The sequence below is a fragment of the Taudactylus pleione genome, unplaced genomic scaffold (genome assembly GCF_031769625.1).
Source record: "Taudactylus pleione unplaced genomic scaffold, aTauple2 ptg000032l, whole genome shotgun sequence".
In the NCBI taxonomy this organism is placed as follows: domain Eukaryota; kingdom Metazoa; phylum Chordata; class Amphibia; order Anura; family Myobatrachidae; genus Taudactylus; species Taudactylus pleione.
This window is the reverse complement of record NW_028284434.1, coordinates 39,877,205-39,893,361: the sequence shown is the minus strand read 5'-3', so window position 1 is coordinate 39,893,361 and position 16,157 is coordinate 39,877,205. Positions and strand designations below refer to the sequence as shown.

The 16,157-nt window shown below is 42.4% G+C and overlaps 1 protein-coding gene across 6 annotated transcripts in view; it reads left to right on the top strand.

Moving 5' to 3' along the window:
* The window catches only part of MAD1L1 (mitotic arrest deficient 1 like 1), an 811,364-nt gene that overhangs the window by 299,091 nt on the left and 496,116 nt on the right, over positions 1-16,157 (top strand). For all 6 annotated transcript variants that reach the window (XM_088452027.1, XM_088452028.1, XM_088452030.1 and 3 more), the window contains one exon: positions 6,863-6,919. In XM_088452027.1, the coding sequence (XP_088308153.1) occupies positions 6,863-6,919 (57 nt within the window). The remainder of the gene's footprint in view (positions 1-6,862; positions 6,920-16,157) is intronic.

Sequence of the window (16,157 nt, the reverse complement as noted above, 5' to 3'; positions counted from 1 at the left end):
ACAGGTGCTTAACCCTGGCATGGAGACCGAATGTCAGAACACAACCGTTTGAGCTGTGTGGTTTATAGTTACCGCTATGTTCCTGAAAACCTCTATCATTTAGAATTTTTTTTTTTTCTTCTCCTGGTCGTGTCTGGACAGCAAAAAGGGGATGTAGTTAATAGACTGGCGGACTAAATGCCGCTGGTCTAATCCCGACTGCTAAAGCCCGACGGGGGACTTAAGATAGGCGGTGAATTACTGACACCTATCTTAATCCCGACTCCGGAAGACAGACGCCAGACCAAACGAGGTAAGTCCATGGGTCTTAGCCGCGGTGGGGTGGTTAGGTTTAGGGACTCGTGGGGGGACTTAGGGTTAGGCAACCCCGGGGACAGTTAGGGGAAGGGATGGTTAGGGACCACTGGGGGGAGGTTAGGGCTAGGCACCCCCCTGGGAGGATTAGGTTGCGGGAAGGGGGAGTTAGGTTTAGGCACACCCAGGAGTTTTAGGGTTAGGCACCACTAAAGGAGGCTGAGAGGGGGGAGAGGGGAGGGTTAGGGTACTTACCAGCGTTAGTCGGCATCTTGTCCTGTTAGGATTTGAACCGGCGGCTAAACAACCGCCGGTATATCATACCCACACCGCAAAAAGGAACTTGTATCCCATATGCAGCTTATCCAAAGAAAAAACGTTGAAAGCCCACACAGTAGGAGGACAAGTGTTTACTATATTTATGTCTCGGTCGTAGCGCCCCACCTCCAACTTTTAATTTAGCTTGTGCCATCTAGCCAAATAAACTTTCCACTCTGCCACCAAGTCGGGTGGTAATGAGTGATCAGTTTGCAAAGTCGCAGGTCACAGAGGTTTTAGAATTCCAAGCCCATAATTATAATCACTAATTGGTGATTCAGCCTGATGACAGCTCCATCTTTACCGGATCTGAATTTAAGATGTGTCCCTGTGAGTTATGACAGATCATCTATAATGCATGAAATAAAATTCTTTAATCCTCAAATTCCATTATATATTCTGTTTAAAGCCCATAATATACATATATAATATATATATATTTTTATATTTTAACAGAACTTCAAGTGCTTTCTTGCAAATGGCATTGAAGGAACTAGAATGAGCTAATGTGGTCCTCACAGGTTTCCGATCATTGTCATTAGAAAATTGTCATGCCTGAATTAAACTTTAATCAAGGATGTAAGAATAGGTAGTCTGCTGGAATAGCAGTATTGGGGAGGATCCCACAAAATGTAATCTTTACAAGAGCAATATTATAAGTCACTATAGATACCATGCTTCCTGCACCACGAGTGAGTAAATGCTGACACACAGACCTGTTGCTATATGAGGAGTGACTTAGGGGGAGATGATTCAAACAGGTGGATAAATTAACCATAGCAACCAATCAGCTTCTAGCTACCATCTTATATAATGTACTTGATAAATGTTAGCTATAAGCTGGTTGGTTGCTATGAGCAAATTCAATTGTCCTCTTTTAAAGGTGTGATGTTGCCAGCCGGAGAACAGGCATTGTGGGGACAGAGAGATATAAATGGGAATTTATCAAAGCTTGGAGAGAGAATAAAGTACCAACCAGCTTTTAAAGCTGGGTACACACTGATAGATATATCGGCCATTCCATTGGACGGCCAATATCTGTAGTACATTGGCTGGTGTGTATACCTGATATGTCTGTGAACAACGTCGTCCACAGACATACCGGATCGCCCCCGGCAGCACAGAAGTTGGCTGATATATCTAAAAGATATATCTGTCATCTTGTTTGTACAACCTAGCGGGCAAATTTAAATATCTGCCCAGCTGTGACATCCATTGAGGCACATTGGGCAGGCGATTGGTAAGCATGTACTATTGGTCAGATAAATCAACGTGTTGCGGAAAGGGGGCTAGACCTAAAATAAAAAGGCGTGACCTCACAGGGATTTCAATAACGTCACTTTGGGGGCACCCCATCATCGCCGGAGATGGGCTGTCAGCTCCTCTTCTATGGCAATAGCTGGGTGCTGCAGGAGAATGTCACACTGCAGCACCCAGCTACTGTCACTGCAGAGGAGCCGGCATTTTGGCCCGCACCCCCCTCATAACGCCACTGCTTAGAAGCAAAGTGGGAACTCTGTTGTTTCTGGATTTCATCCATTCAGAAAAGGTTCTCCCCTAACCAGATATGGCGTTAATGGGTGTGTCAGATTTGGGCATCCCGAATAGAATAGTCAGATTTATTTTTTTGTTATATTAAGAGCACTGACGGCATAACTAGAAATAGGGATCCAGGTAGTCTTGAGGGCTTGCAAAGTAAGTATGGATAGGAAAATAATAAGGAAACCACTTAAAGGCTACTTCCACCTTTCTGTTAAGAAGTTTGTGTGTTTCTAGTTGAGGTCATGTTTTCATTTGGCCCTCCCCAAGCAGACTCCTATGCTGTCCCCACCTTATTCTCTTGTCATTGTTCTGCTTCAGGCTCACCCATTCAATGGTCCTATGGCTAATGTCAGTGGAACCTTGACAGTCCCAATATGATCATTGACAACTGTAGGAGGCAGGCCCAGCATAGTACTTGGCTGATGGCCTTCCTAAATATCATACCCCTCTGTTGTAGGGGTGCAAAATAGACGTGTACACCAGCAGTGTAGAGAAGGTGTGTCTGTGGAAGGATTCCCATAGTTGAAGGTAAAGGAGGAGGTTATAGGATCACTGGTTAGGTTCAAAGATTTCATTGTAAAGGTGATTTTAGCCTTTAAATTGCAATATTTTGCCTGTTTTCATAAGTGTCTAGCAATGACCCCCACCAACTTTTCCACCTATTATTTTTTTTTCTTTTGCGAAAGCCTCTCCTGTAATTATACATGCTGGGAGATATTTTAAGAAGTATTTATCATGTAACACTTTAATAAACTAGGCACATCAAGCGGTATTTATTGGTTACATTTACAGGTCAATCAAAATTGATTATGTATTTTTAGGCAGGTCGATTAGCACGTTGATGTGGGGGTATGTTAATGATCTGATCTGACAAGGTGAATTGTGCCTTGGAATGCTTGTCCTAAGTGTACATCGATAGTCCGGTAAGGCAGACATTGCCTGCTTTTGATTGCTTACTAATTGCACATTTGCATCTGCATTAATATGGCCTCTAAACAATTACACTTGTGAGCGCTGGAAGAGAACATTGTAAGAATACCAAGTAGTCATAAATCTGCATCACTAATCAGACCTGTTCCTCTGATTTGCTATGTACTAAATGTTTCATGGCTATCTGCACTGCGCCTGTTCCCTGCAGGTCCACTAAAAACATTCATAAACCTGCACAAAACCCCCAGGGGTGGTTCATACAGGTGTGATGGGAAGATTGGCACATTTTGTTAATTTGCAGTGTTTTGTACCGGTAGCGCATGGTAATGAGTGTGAAATACGTTGTCATGTTTTAAGATTCTAGACGCACCCTTAATACATTTTACAGTGCATTGGTGGGATTGAGACCATAAGAAACCATTCATAATAACGATAGCACACTTTTCAGGTTTCACCCCTTATCTAGTAGAGGATTTAATAAGGATGGACATCGGAAGGTGATGGTTAGCAACCATCGATGTTTCCGATTTGATGGAACTACTTTTTCTATCAAATACCAGGAATTCAATTGTTGCCAGCCATCGGATGCAGCTTTCCGAAGCCCATCCGATGGCTGGCTTGGGGGCGCACACTCCACTGCTCTGCATATCAGAACAGCACAAAAATATATTCTATTCTCGGTGATCGGGAAGGCTGGGGGCAGTTCAGCATCTCGGAGAGTGCTGGACACACCCCCACAGTGACGTAGACTGGAGTGCCGTGGGGCTCCGCCCACTTTCACATTAACTCCACCCCCTTTTGGCTGCAAGTATAACCATTGAGATGGTTATATTATCTAATGGTTGCGATGCGATGGTTAGTGGCCATTGCATGGCTTGATTTGATGTTGGAAGCCCGGCATCCATTCAATGCCAGACTTCCAATGTCCATCCCTAGGACCTAGGGGTCCGGGTGTCCCTGGCACAGTGAAATACTTACCCAGCTGCGTCGCATCGCCATGTGTGCTTCACTTCTGGGTACCAACAAAATGGGAGCTCCGTGACGGAGGCCAGGACCTTTGACCAAAAGTCACAGCTTGGGTAATTTCTTACGCTCCTGGCAAGTGGCATCCTAGGCATCCGGTAGTCACTGCTCTGTTCTTATCCAGTCCTGTTTTATTGCCAGTCACAGGTGCTGTAAAGGAATAATTGCCAGGATTTTGGTGAAGAACAGTTTAACCTCATTGGACATAGTCACTGATGTATACTCACATGCTTTTAAATGTCCTCCCTGGAGAGTAGGTAAGTGTGCCAGGGCTCATATGATCCTTCTCTGCCTGAAAACATATATGTATATAATTCTTCTCTAAGGGCTTTCCCGCGTGCCCCAATGCTCCCCACTAAGGAGACTGGAACCCAGTGGACCGCCATGAATGGAGTAAGTATGGGAGCAGGGGATGTGGGGTGGAGTCTGGGGCAGACTGAGGTCTCATTACTAGTAATCTAATAATGTCTCTCTTGTTTGTCTCCTTTCGGGGTAGACAAATGGCTCTGGAAGTCTGTATTAAGGAGACCGGTTTAGTATTTGTTCTGGTAGCTTAAAATAGGATGTTAGCCACTGTAGCAAAGATTAATGTAACAATCTCAAATAATCAAATCTTTATTTATGGGCTTTCTGGGAACCTTTCTTCTGCTACATGGGCTCATTCTGTTTCCCCCTCCGCGTTCTTTACTTTATCTCTCTCCTTTTAGCACCTCTGCTCTTTCTCATCGGCCTCTCTCTCCGCATAATGCCTATGTCTTCTATGCATTTTTCATGTGTTAGCTTGGATTCCACTTTGTTAAAAAGAATGCTGCTTAAAATCCATGAAAAATGTATGTTTATCCCAGTGGTAATGCCCATCACTGATCTAACCGTAATAGAGGCTGAAACCCTCCTGTCCTGCCTGGTGATTCCTAATTCTAGGACACACCTCTGACATTGTGGGAAAACTGGAATATGCAAAACATTTGCAGCGAAAACCTAGATTAACATATATTTTGCTTGACACACTGAAATAAATGGCTCTCCCATTTATCAGATGTTTATCCCCCTTTCCCTCTTCTAAAAATACCCCTCTAATACAGTATGCTACACATGGCATTGAACAGGCACCTGTTATCTGTACATCACCCAACTGTCCTGGAATCTAGAGCTAAAGTATTAATCTGCACTGTTAAATGTGTAACTGTTTTTGAGGAGGGGGATTAAATTCTTATGGATGTGCGCGATGTGCCACTGGAACAGCCGTATAAAAGGCAGTCTGCGCCCAACATCTTTGCTTATTTTTCCTTGCATCCCATAGAAGTGTGCAGGAGAGTAACCAAAGATTGCTCAACTTAAATAGTAATCAAAGGCAAGATAATATAGTATTCTCCGCGTACAAGATATTTTACGCTTTTATTCTCGATTTCTATAAAGACAATAATTTTGTATTACATAAGTGTAACTGTTGCCCAAAAACACCCCCAAATTTAATGGATCTAAATACAAGAAATGGAAAAAACGTATTTTAAAATGTTGCGTGAAAAGCATTGATACATACATACATAGATGGTTGGATAGACAAACAGACCGATAAAATGAGAGGTGCAATGCCTTTCTGAGCAGATGTTTCTGTATTTATGGTTCTAGGAGCAAAAAAAGATAAATGGAAGAAAATGGAAATGTGTTTTACCTAGTTTCAAAAAAGTATTATAAATAAGCAAAAACAACCATTGCAGATTATTTTTTGACCCAAGCCACCAAATAGGGACATGGAGCACATTATATCAAGCTTGTATGTATTCTGTGAGGCCAGCGCTAATTCAGATAGTTAAGGGAAACCACGTTTTTTTCTGTGACGCATTATATTTATTGTACGTTTGCGGTCACTTTCTATGTATTCTATAGACTGCAGATGAAGGCTACCGTGCTAGCACAGTTACTGATAATTGTATATATTAGTACTTATGTCACTGTTCTATATTAGAATTTGCTGAGAGAGGTTTAGATAAACTGGGAATACATAATGGAAATATTCTCAACTGAAAGTCATGATAACGCTTTATAATCTCCTATTGTCTAATGCTACAAATTAATGTTCAAATAAAGCAGACTTCAAATGTATTTCGGAATGTCTCAGAGAGCTGGTAATTGGCCCAAAACTGTTTTTGTTTCTTTCCGTATCGATGGAAGCCGCTTCTTTTATGAGCCGCTCAGAATCCTCATTAGACCAAAATCTTCCGGCATTTGGAATCCTACTTAAAAGATAAATTGACTAGTTAAATGCACAGTAATGAAAATTAATTTGCAGCGGCACTTGTTTATATGTGAGCTTATCAATCTATACAATAAAACCTCAATGGGAAAGAGTAAATACACCTAGAAACATTTGTACAATGAGTTTTCCGATAAGATGGCTGCTTTGTCTAAGTAACATAATGGATGTTAAATGGTTTTAATCCCCTTATTACTGATTTTTTTTTTCCATTAATTAATTTTAATTAATAAATTTTTGGCAGAACTATTTATTTTCCACTTGATCTTTTAGAATGTCTTTGAAGATGATGTCACCACATTGAGGAAAATATGGCTTATTAATAACTAGGAATTGATAATAAAGAAAAGCATCGCTCATTGCGTTTTAGTTTGATTGGCACTTCTATTTCCTGAACTGTAACCGGGGTGTTACGCTGATCTGTACTGTAGGTTACAATTGGCCTAGGTGTTTTACGTTTGATATATGCTCTCCTGATGTGCTCTTTCTGTTATGTTGTAGGCGCAGCTGTCTCAGGCTTTGGAAGATTCAGGGCTGCAGAAGCAAAGAGCAGAACTTGTGAGTATGGAATAATCTTCAACTAAGAAAATGTATTGCCACGTTTTCTCTGTATAGTTCTGTATAACGTTACAGACCCTGTCTTAGTCTTTGCATTTTCACATACACCTAGCATCTACACTTTATACGGCGCAAGACCCCCGCCTCGACTGAGACACAGGTAAAGCGTACCAATGCATCTCATTTACGTTGCAGTTCAGAGTATTAGAGACGCTGGGCTGAGACTTTGTACAGGTGTAAAATAAATTTGCTGTTAAAGTCACAAATGAAGCACAATGGCACTTCATACACATTCAGACTCAGTCGCACACTGATATACTAATGTCGCACATCAAAGTGATCAGTGCAATCCAGCAAAGTAGTCGCTCCCAGTTAGTTTATTTATGTGAATAAGATGCTCATTTTGAGCAAGAAATATCAGCGGCTGATATGCCCGGGGCCCCCCCCCCATTTCATTTGTCACTCCGGAGTGTGCCACCCGCGTTAATTTGTGACTTGTGAACGCACCACCTTTACATTTATACTTTGGACCACTCAGCCCCCTTACATTTTTCTCTTTAAAGTGACTCTCCTTCCTCCTTCTTATGCATATTATTTTGTAGCACCAACCCCCCCCAACATTTGTCCCCTCGTAGTGTGTCCCTTACTTTTATCCCCTGGTAGTGTGTGCCCCATTACATTATTCACTTTTGCAGCATACCCCTTCCATTTGTCCTCTTGTAGCACGACCCCTTACATTTGTCCACTTGAAACACGATCCCTAACATTTGTCCTCTTGTAGCACGATCCCTTACATTTGTCCTCTTGCAGCATGGACCCTTACATTTGTCCCCTTTTAGCACGACCCCTTACATTTGTCCTCTTATACCACGAGCCCTTAAATTTGTCCCTTTGTAGCACGCCCCCTTATATTTGTCCCCTTGTAGCACAGCTCCTTAAATTTGTCCCCTGGTAACACGCCCCCTTACATTTATTCCTTTGTAGCACAGCTCCTTAAATTTGTCCCCTTGTTGCACACCCCCTTTCATTTGTCCTCTTGTAGCACGCCCCCCCTTATTTTTGTTCCCTTGTAGCATGCCCCTTTATTTTTGTTTCCTTGTAGCATGCCCCCTTATATTTGTCCCCTTGTAGCACGCCCCCTTATATTTGTCCCCTTGTAGCACGCCCCCTTATATTTGTCCCCTTGTAGCACGCCCCCTTATATTTGTCCCCTTGTAGCACGCCCCATTACTTTTGTTCCTTTGTAGCGTGTCCCCTAACATTTATCCCTATGGAGCAGGTGCATCTTATATTTTAGTGCACGGAGCACAGTGCAGGCTTCGGTGTTCAGGTCAATAGCACACTTCCTGCAATCATGCAGTAAGTTCACGTAATCCTCTCTTCCTGTCTATGCGACAAATACTTCCTTTACCCCCACCCCTCTCCCTACTTTTACATATACAGACTGGGTTGAGCTTATTTCCCCTTCATGCTAGGGACCTGGAAGTGACGACTACCATACAGAATGTGGTGGAGTACCGAAGCTCCTGAGACTGAGCTGTGGTTGTACCTAGGTTACTCTAAATCACAGTTACCTCAAATGTAACCTCAACCAATTTATCTTCATTTTATTTTTGCAAAAGAATGAGGCAGTGTTGGTTAAGTCACTGCGGTTTGATCAAGGTCTGCCCTAGGGCTTTTTAGCTGTGCGAAGGAAGAGATTGAGATGCAGAGTTGCATAGATTGTACAGTCTGTCATGTTTTCATTGTCTCTCATTTAGTTTAAGGTTCGTGGGTATCCTCCAGGAGCTGCGTCTCTGCTAATGGCTCATGTGCCCCAGGGAGTGAGCCAAGATCCATTTTTCTGAAACATAACTTGAATTTGTTAGTGAGGAACAAAATCTTCTTAATAATCTAGATGGTAGACAAAGTGAGTTAGGTAATTAGCCTTTCAGATAAGGAAATGGCCCGTCTTTTGTCATTATCATATTAATCACTTCTGCAACATTTTTTTTTTTCCATTTTGATAAAGGTATATTATTTTGAGCTTGTTTGGCAGTCTTACGGAGCTTTGCGTGGTGTTTGTGCTAGGCTTAATACACAGTAAGCCTGGTCAGTGTTGTATGAGGGCGCCATGCTACTCAGGTGCCCCTATCTGCAAAATAATATTTTTCACTTCAGCTATTAAATAAGGGTGCATGTGCCAACCTCACTCTGGGAGGCGCAGAAGATAGATGTGTCCTCGTATTTCTAGCCTCAATATGCCATGCGGCATGAGACGCCTGGCACGAGAGATCCCGTGCGACTCTGCTTGCTCTGATTGTCTATTTGTGTCTTTTACACCCGAAAATGCATCTTGGCCGCAATTGGATGTGACCACAAGCTTCTCTAGACTGCACTGATGAATGTGATGTGAGACACTTGTATATCTGTGTGCGTCTGAGTCTGTATACAAAGCCACAGTCACTACATCATAGCAGTTAGTATACAGATTCAGACAAGTGTTACATATCAAATTAATCAGTGCAGTTTCGTGATGGGTTTGTTGCATCAGACAAAGACGCATGTTAGAGCGAAAAAGACATGAAAAAGATGCTTGTCGCATCACACAGGACTTGGCACGCCGGGAAGGGCAGATTGGCGAGACGGCAGCAGTAGTGTAAGAGGACACGTCTGTACCAGCCAGCCCTGTGTGTTTGTTTCTCTGTATCTGCCTGAACAATCTGGCTGTGAGTATTTTTCCAAATTGAAATCGCCCAGGTCACTTTTCGTAACAAAAAACATTACATCACCACAAGCCCCGCAATTTGCCATTGTTAATTGAATCTTACATTTTGTAGATGCGCGCATTGCCGATATGTATGCAAGCTTTATGGCGCAAGCTTGTTTTTGCAAACTTGCATCTAATTGAATTGAACCCCACAGTTTAATGCTTTCTTACAATCTAACGTTTAATATGTCAGCATGAAGTTGAGTTACACTACCCTGGAGTTAGGCATTGATCCTACCCTTTGCCCTCCAGGGCAAGAGGGCTACTTCTGCATGTCAATTGCTGCTCTGCCCCTGCCCCTGCCGTTGGGCCCGTATTACCCCAAGTACCAATACTGTGGATTCAGCTGACACCAAAATGTAATTAACATCTCTATTGTGTTTAATAATAACAAATTCCATTTTAATTACCACATTGAATATGCTAAGTTAAAAACGTAACATTAATACTGTATAATGTGGCATAAACTTAAGAGGCTATATATATGGCATAAAAAGCTTTACCAATGACTGGGCAGTAGGGAGGCACTTGTCCCACTTAGTCCAAAATCACTCCCTGTCCTGATGAGGCAGCAGTCCACCCCATCACGTTAGTGATTTCAGCCATTGGAAGACCCCTGGCTGCTTTATAGGTCGGTGTGATACATATTTATGCTTAGGTACAATGTTACAGTATTATTTTCAGGTAGGAGTGATTATTTGCTTTTCCTGGGACATGATACAATGGTACCCAAAACATTTAACTACCACAGAGGTCAGGTCTTTGGTGACTTACTGTACGTGTAGGCTTAACTTTTGTTGGCAGAACATCGTACCTACCTGCCGTCACACATAGGGGCAACTGAGGGACACGTGTCCCATGAGAAACAACCGTCCAGGTGGTTCGGATCTTAGTTAAAGCCATTGAGACTCATGAGTTAGTTATACATTTATGAAAGATGCAGGAGTATAAATATGAGGGCTGGTTGAAAAGTAATGAGACTGTCTCTCTTTTTCTGTCCCATAGGCAGATGTGACAACGCTATGGGAAGCTATTGTTATTGTGAAGCTTATACATCGATGTGTCAGAACCTGTGGTTGGGCTGCTGTAGTCTTTTTTTTTTTTTTTTTGTTTGGTCACAGCGAGTGGAAGATCTTCGTATGTTTCGTCATAGTGGATGAGGTTGACGTGTTTGTGAGATTACGTCAGAGATGTGTGATAGAATTTTGTGTTAAACTTGGAAAAAGCGGGAATTAAACTCATGAAATGTTATGGCAAGCATACAGTGGAGAAACAATTACCCGTGCGCAGTATTTCGGTGGTCATCATTAAGTTCAGAGGAGAGAGATGATAATGGCTGGGCTGTGCTGTGATCGGAGCTCCCGTCTCCCAGTTAGGGGGATGTGTCAGTGACAGGCTGTCACCTGACCCGGGAGCCGGGGAGGAAGCGATCACAGCCGGCTCCTCACACCCTGTGATCAGCTGTGTGGTCTAAATAGACCACACGCTGATCACTGCTACAAAAACAAAAAAAAATCAACTTGCATCTATCCGGGGACCGAAGATCAGGCTCCGGTGATGTCCTCCCTCCAGTCAGCTGGTCTCCCGGCTCCTGCACTGTGACCCTGGTCAGCTGCTGCATTAAACAGCTGACCGGGTCACAGTACAGGATGGGAAAGCAGCTGACCGAAGCCCGCAGGGAGATCATCATCGTAGCAGCGGAGGTAAGTGAAAGTAAAGGGAGGGGAGGAGTTTCCGCGAGGGAGTAGGGGATTTGCTGCGGGGGAGTGGGGGGGTTGCCACGAGGGGGGGGGCAGAGTTAATCATTAACTCGCCCCCCCCTAATACACCAGTCTAGATCCGCCCCTGCCTCCTTTGCTGTGATGTACTGTCACCCACCCATCATTATATTTCTACTAATGTACTGTATACAGTAACTCCTGCTTTTCTCTGGTGCCCACAGCAATAAGTTGGCCTTTATAGGTAAGGGTGGAGGCACTGGAGAGAGCCTTGTCACTTTTTGTGTGCCTCACCTCCATTCATTGAAATACCATCCTTTAACTTACAGTACCAAAGACTGCATGAGTGTTTTTACTTTTGTGTCCTGATTACTCCTTACAATTTGCACTCACTTTTCAACCTCTACCCAAAAAGTAGTTCTTTATGCACTTTAGAGAGTATTTTTTCCTGTTTAATCTTTTTTTGTCATTTCCTTATTTTAAAGAAAAAAAACCCCAAAAAAACATTTAAACAGCCTAAAAATAGAAAATTGGTCACACAGGCACAAAAGTGGTATAGGACCCTCTGACTCCCCCCCCTACATCCCCAGGAAAGCTGGCACCTGTGTTAAGGCTCCTCTTGGTCGCATATAGTAGAGGAGTTCAGGATTATGTAAGATGGCCCCTGTTTGTTGGCAATTTTGCACCTCTCAATGAGTTTTGTACATATATTTTTAGGTGGCAAACTGCTTGTAAACACCTGTTTTGTGAAGTGCTGTATTTGTTGTCTTATTGTAATAGTGAAAAAATTATTGTTGTACTGACAGAAAAAAAAAAAGGTGAAAGAACATCCATCACTCGTCCAGCCAGGTGCTTACAGAATGAAAACGTTGCGGGGATTTGCATTGAGGGTGTTACATGCTTATTCTCTCCTCTCACTCTGTGTTAAGTGCCTTGAATGGAGCTATTTACATTGTGAGAGAGAGAAATTGTCCTGCCCCTATATCATTTTCACAACGCACTTGTACTGTTAGCTGAGGATTCAAACCAGTACTTCTCACAAAACCGTCAAACAAATGAAGTGCTCTCGTGGGCTAAATTGGCCAAAAATGTCTAATTTAGACTGATTTCCAATCCCCTCTTACCTCCCCTGGCACCATGCAGACATATGTACCACTTCCACCAGTGTTGTTTTCTTCTACTTTCTTTAACTTGGTTGGAAAATATCTCACGGGATCCAACTAAACTAAATAGTCTTTTATTGTGTTTTTATTTTTTAACTGTTATGTGATAAATTGCTGGTGGAAGCTACTGCTGTACAGGACGCTATTGGCTTTCACAGTCCTCACAGCTGTGCGTGAGTCTGCAACACTGTGAGACACTAAATGACCCTACCCCAATATATAGCAGGAATGGGTCCTCATTAGGCAGAGCACTCTATTCTACAGATGATGGGCCTTCGGTGAAGAACATTACCATACCCCCAGGTCATGCTTTGAATATACAAATGATTCACCATTTAGCCATCACTGTTGTCATGTTCTAAATCAGGACTGGTCTAGTTCTATCATGTCAGTTTGCCAGTAAGGGAAAAAGTTTCAACTATTTCAGCTAATTACACTAGACAAGAGAAAGACAGTTTGACTTTCTGGTATTAATTAACAAATCCATCACTAATTACCTTGGATAAGCACAACTCATGCTTCTTTCCACAAACACAATTAATACGGCAGCGTTAAGCGTCTGCCGGCCGCACCGCTCTATCATTAACATACTTCACCCTAATTAGACACAGCCAGGAGTGGCTGCAGAAAAGAGTGTGTGATTGCAGCTACACAACATCATCCAATATTTTGAATTCTCTGCGGCATTAAAAGAAAGAGGATATATTTACTAATCTGTGTGAAATAGCAGTGGCAATTATGCTGGAATTCTAATGATCGCATCTTTGCTAGGTGACCCTTTTGGTTATTTATTTTTGATTTATTTGTTCTATAATTGATATGCCTGTGGTGTTACTAAACGTTGGAGAATCACCCCAAGGATCCACTTAGTGTAGCGATGAAGACTTATTCATCTCCGATTTGCTTGTCAGAGCAGCAGCCACATTTTTTATCTGTGATCTCTACCTAAAGGAATTGCTCAGGAGCCTGTGATCCCATTTATACAGGAGATAAAGTACCTTATCGGAATTACAGAACTGGTGCATGTAGTAAGAACATAACAGATGATGTCATTGAAGCCACAATTGCATGTTTGTTACAGGTGTCATTTTTATTAGCGCTTATGTTTGAGATTTACTTTATAGGCTACAGTGGGAGCTTTATTTTTATACCAATAGTATATATCTATTGAGTCTGTCCCTTCTATACCTTTTCTGTGCGTTGTACAATGGAATGGGAAGAACTGATAAATGTCCTTGATGCCGAGGACCATCCCAAGCTTACATGTTACAAGTCCCAGAATGTTCATATAATTGGGTGGGGGGGGGAGGGGAGGAAGGGGCATTGCCAGGGTGGTTTGGCGGTGTGGCCTTGCAGTTTGGAGACACGACCAGGGCAAATACAGGAGTTTGTCTCATAGACAATAGTTGCACCCAGGCTTGTAACTATAGTGGGTGCAGCTGCTATGGGCTGGAGGCATAGGGCACTGTCATTCCATGCACCCTGCTATAAGTGACAGCGGAGGCCCGGAATGCACAATAGTTTTCAGAAGGTGGTGCAATGAAAGTAAATTATTCTTATTTATCATTTATTTACTTAACGTTGGGCAATCAGTTGAAGAAAGAGAAATTGTCATACTTTTCTGAATTGCCCCTGGTGTCCGGTCAGGAGTATCGCCTATTTACACTGGTGAAGGGGGTGCCAGGAGTATAGATATCTACCTAATGCTTTTATTTATTTTTTTTATCTGTTTTTGTATTTGCTTATTATGAGTGATCAGCAGATAAAGTGTCACCACTTGTTGAAAATTGAAGACTCGTGTATTTCACAGATGGGAGGTACAGAATTTTGTTTTCAAAAACAGGCACTGCCCCTCTTGGGGATCTTCTTATAATAAAATAAACAAGAGATCAAGTAGAGGATTAGTCCCACTTAGCAGCCTACGGGTTAAAGACTGTTTGCCTCGCAGTTTAGAACGTGGAATAACTAATGTTTGAGTCCTGCTTTATTATAGCATTTGTACTGTTTTTCTAGTGGAAGAAGGAAATCAGGAATTATGGTTCTGAAAGTGCTGTATATGTGCCACATTGATATTCTAACACTAATCTCACATTTTTGACAATTCCCCATCATTGGTGGTTTCTACCTAGAGAAGTGGCCTGCACAATATGGTGTCGTTTTTTTTGAAAGTCTACAGGGGGCGGTGTTGTTGTTGTAGCTGTTTATGAAGAGGATTAGTCTATGACTAAGGGCTGTGGGATAATTATACACATAATTTCTATAGGATTGAGTGACACTTGTACAGAGCATGCGTGCCACAAGGTGAATATGTATGATAACAGCATATTTTAACTGCTGACGTACGAAGTGGAACCGGTCTTTACAGAATAGTCTGCAGAATAACTGCCTCGTTTAGTAAGTCCCAGCGGTGTCCTTGGCGATCACTTACCTCCAACTATTTCTCTATGACGGAACAGAAGTGCCCACAGCCGTATAAACATCTGCTCTACTTTTGTGGTCCAACAGGGGAATCCCTATCCTGCGGGCTCTTCCTCATGTAAAAGCGTTACTGCCAGGGCAGGTTTGGAATGCACATGGCAGATCATGACTTCAATTAGTTTATCAGTGGAGGGCACTACTCTGGGACCTTACTGTTATAGCTAGTCGTACTCCTGGGATGTAACACTACATTCTCCTCAAATTAAAAAGAAATAAATTGTCTGTTATAGAAGTTCTATTACAGAAATGAGCCTGCTGCCGTAATCATTCTCATTAAAGTTTCATTGAGCTCTGGCTATTTTTGTTCCTGTGATAGACAGATATATACTGTATATATTTTTTTGGTTTTCTTTTAACGTCCAATCAGCCTCTTTGACCAGCTTGTCTTATTTATCAAGGTTTTCGGCTGCTTAATTTCTGTTTATAGCTATTTGCTGGAGGTCTGCAAGGATTTGCTTCAGAATAAGCAGAACATTTACCTTAGACTGCAACTAGTTCATGGTCAACATCGGCAGAATATATCTGCCTTGAGCAAGGCGGGTGTACCATGAAGTTGCCTAAGGATGCTGCAACATCAGCGAGTTCGAGGACTCAGCCCAGGTTACTGTATTATGAGTGGATGAAGATGCTTTTCTTGCGGCTCACAATCCAGAACTCTGTACTTGCGATCATAAGTATTAATAGTTCACCGTATAAATGTACAAAATAAGTGTAATATACAAGTTTTGTTAATAAATGTATTTAATAGTATATCATGGGGAATTGTTTACCAGTTGGCAGGGATTGACTGGGACTCCAGACCAGCCCTAGCATACATCCCTACGTGCGCCATAAGTGTGGGCATTCGCGAAAAGAGATGGAGGCCTAACCTTGTCGCACATGTCGTGGCCTCGCCACACGCCCCTGTCTCTAAGTATCCCGGCTGAGTAGTGTGCCTGGGAGGCGAAGCTACTCGGGTAGGGTTTTAGTCCGGATCAGGCCATCAGCCCTTCTTGGCATTGGCCAGATGGCCAGTCCGGCCCTGCCGTTGGGCAGCCGTAACCATATAGATAGAATTAGATACATTTTTTTTTTAGAAATCTCATAAATTAAAAGCACAAAAACATCCTAAAATAATAAAAAAAGAAAAG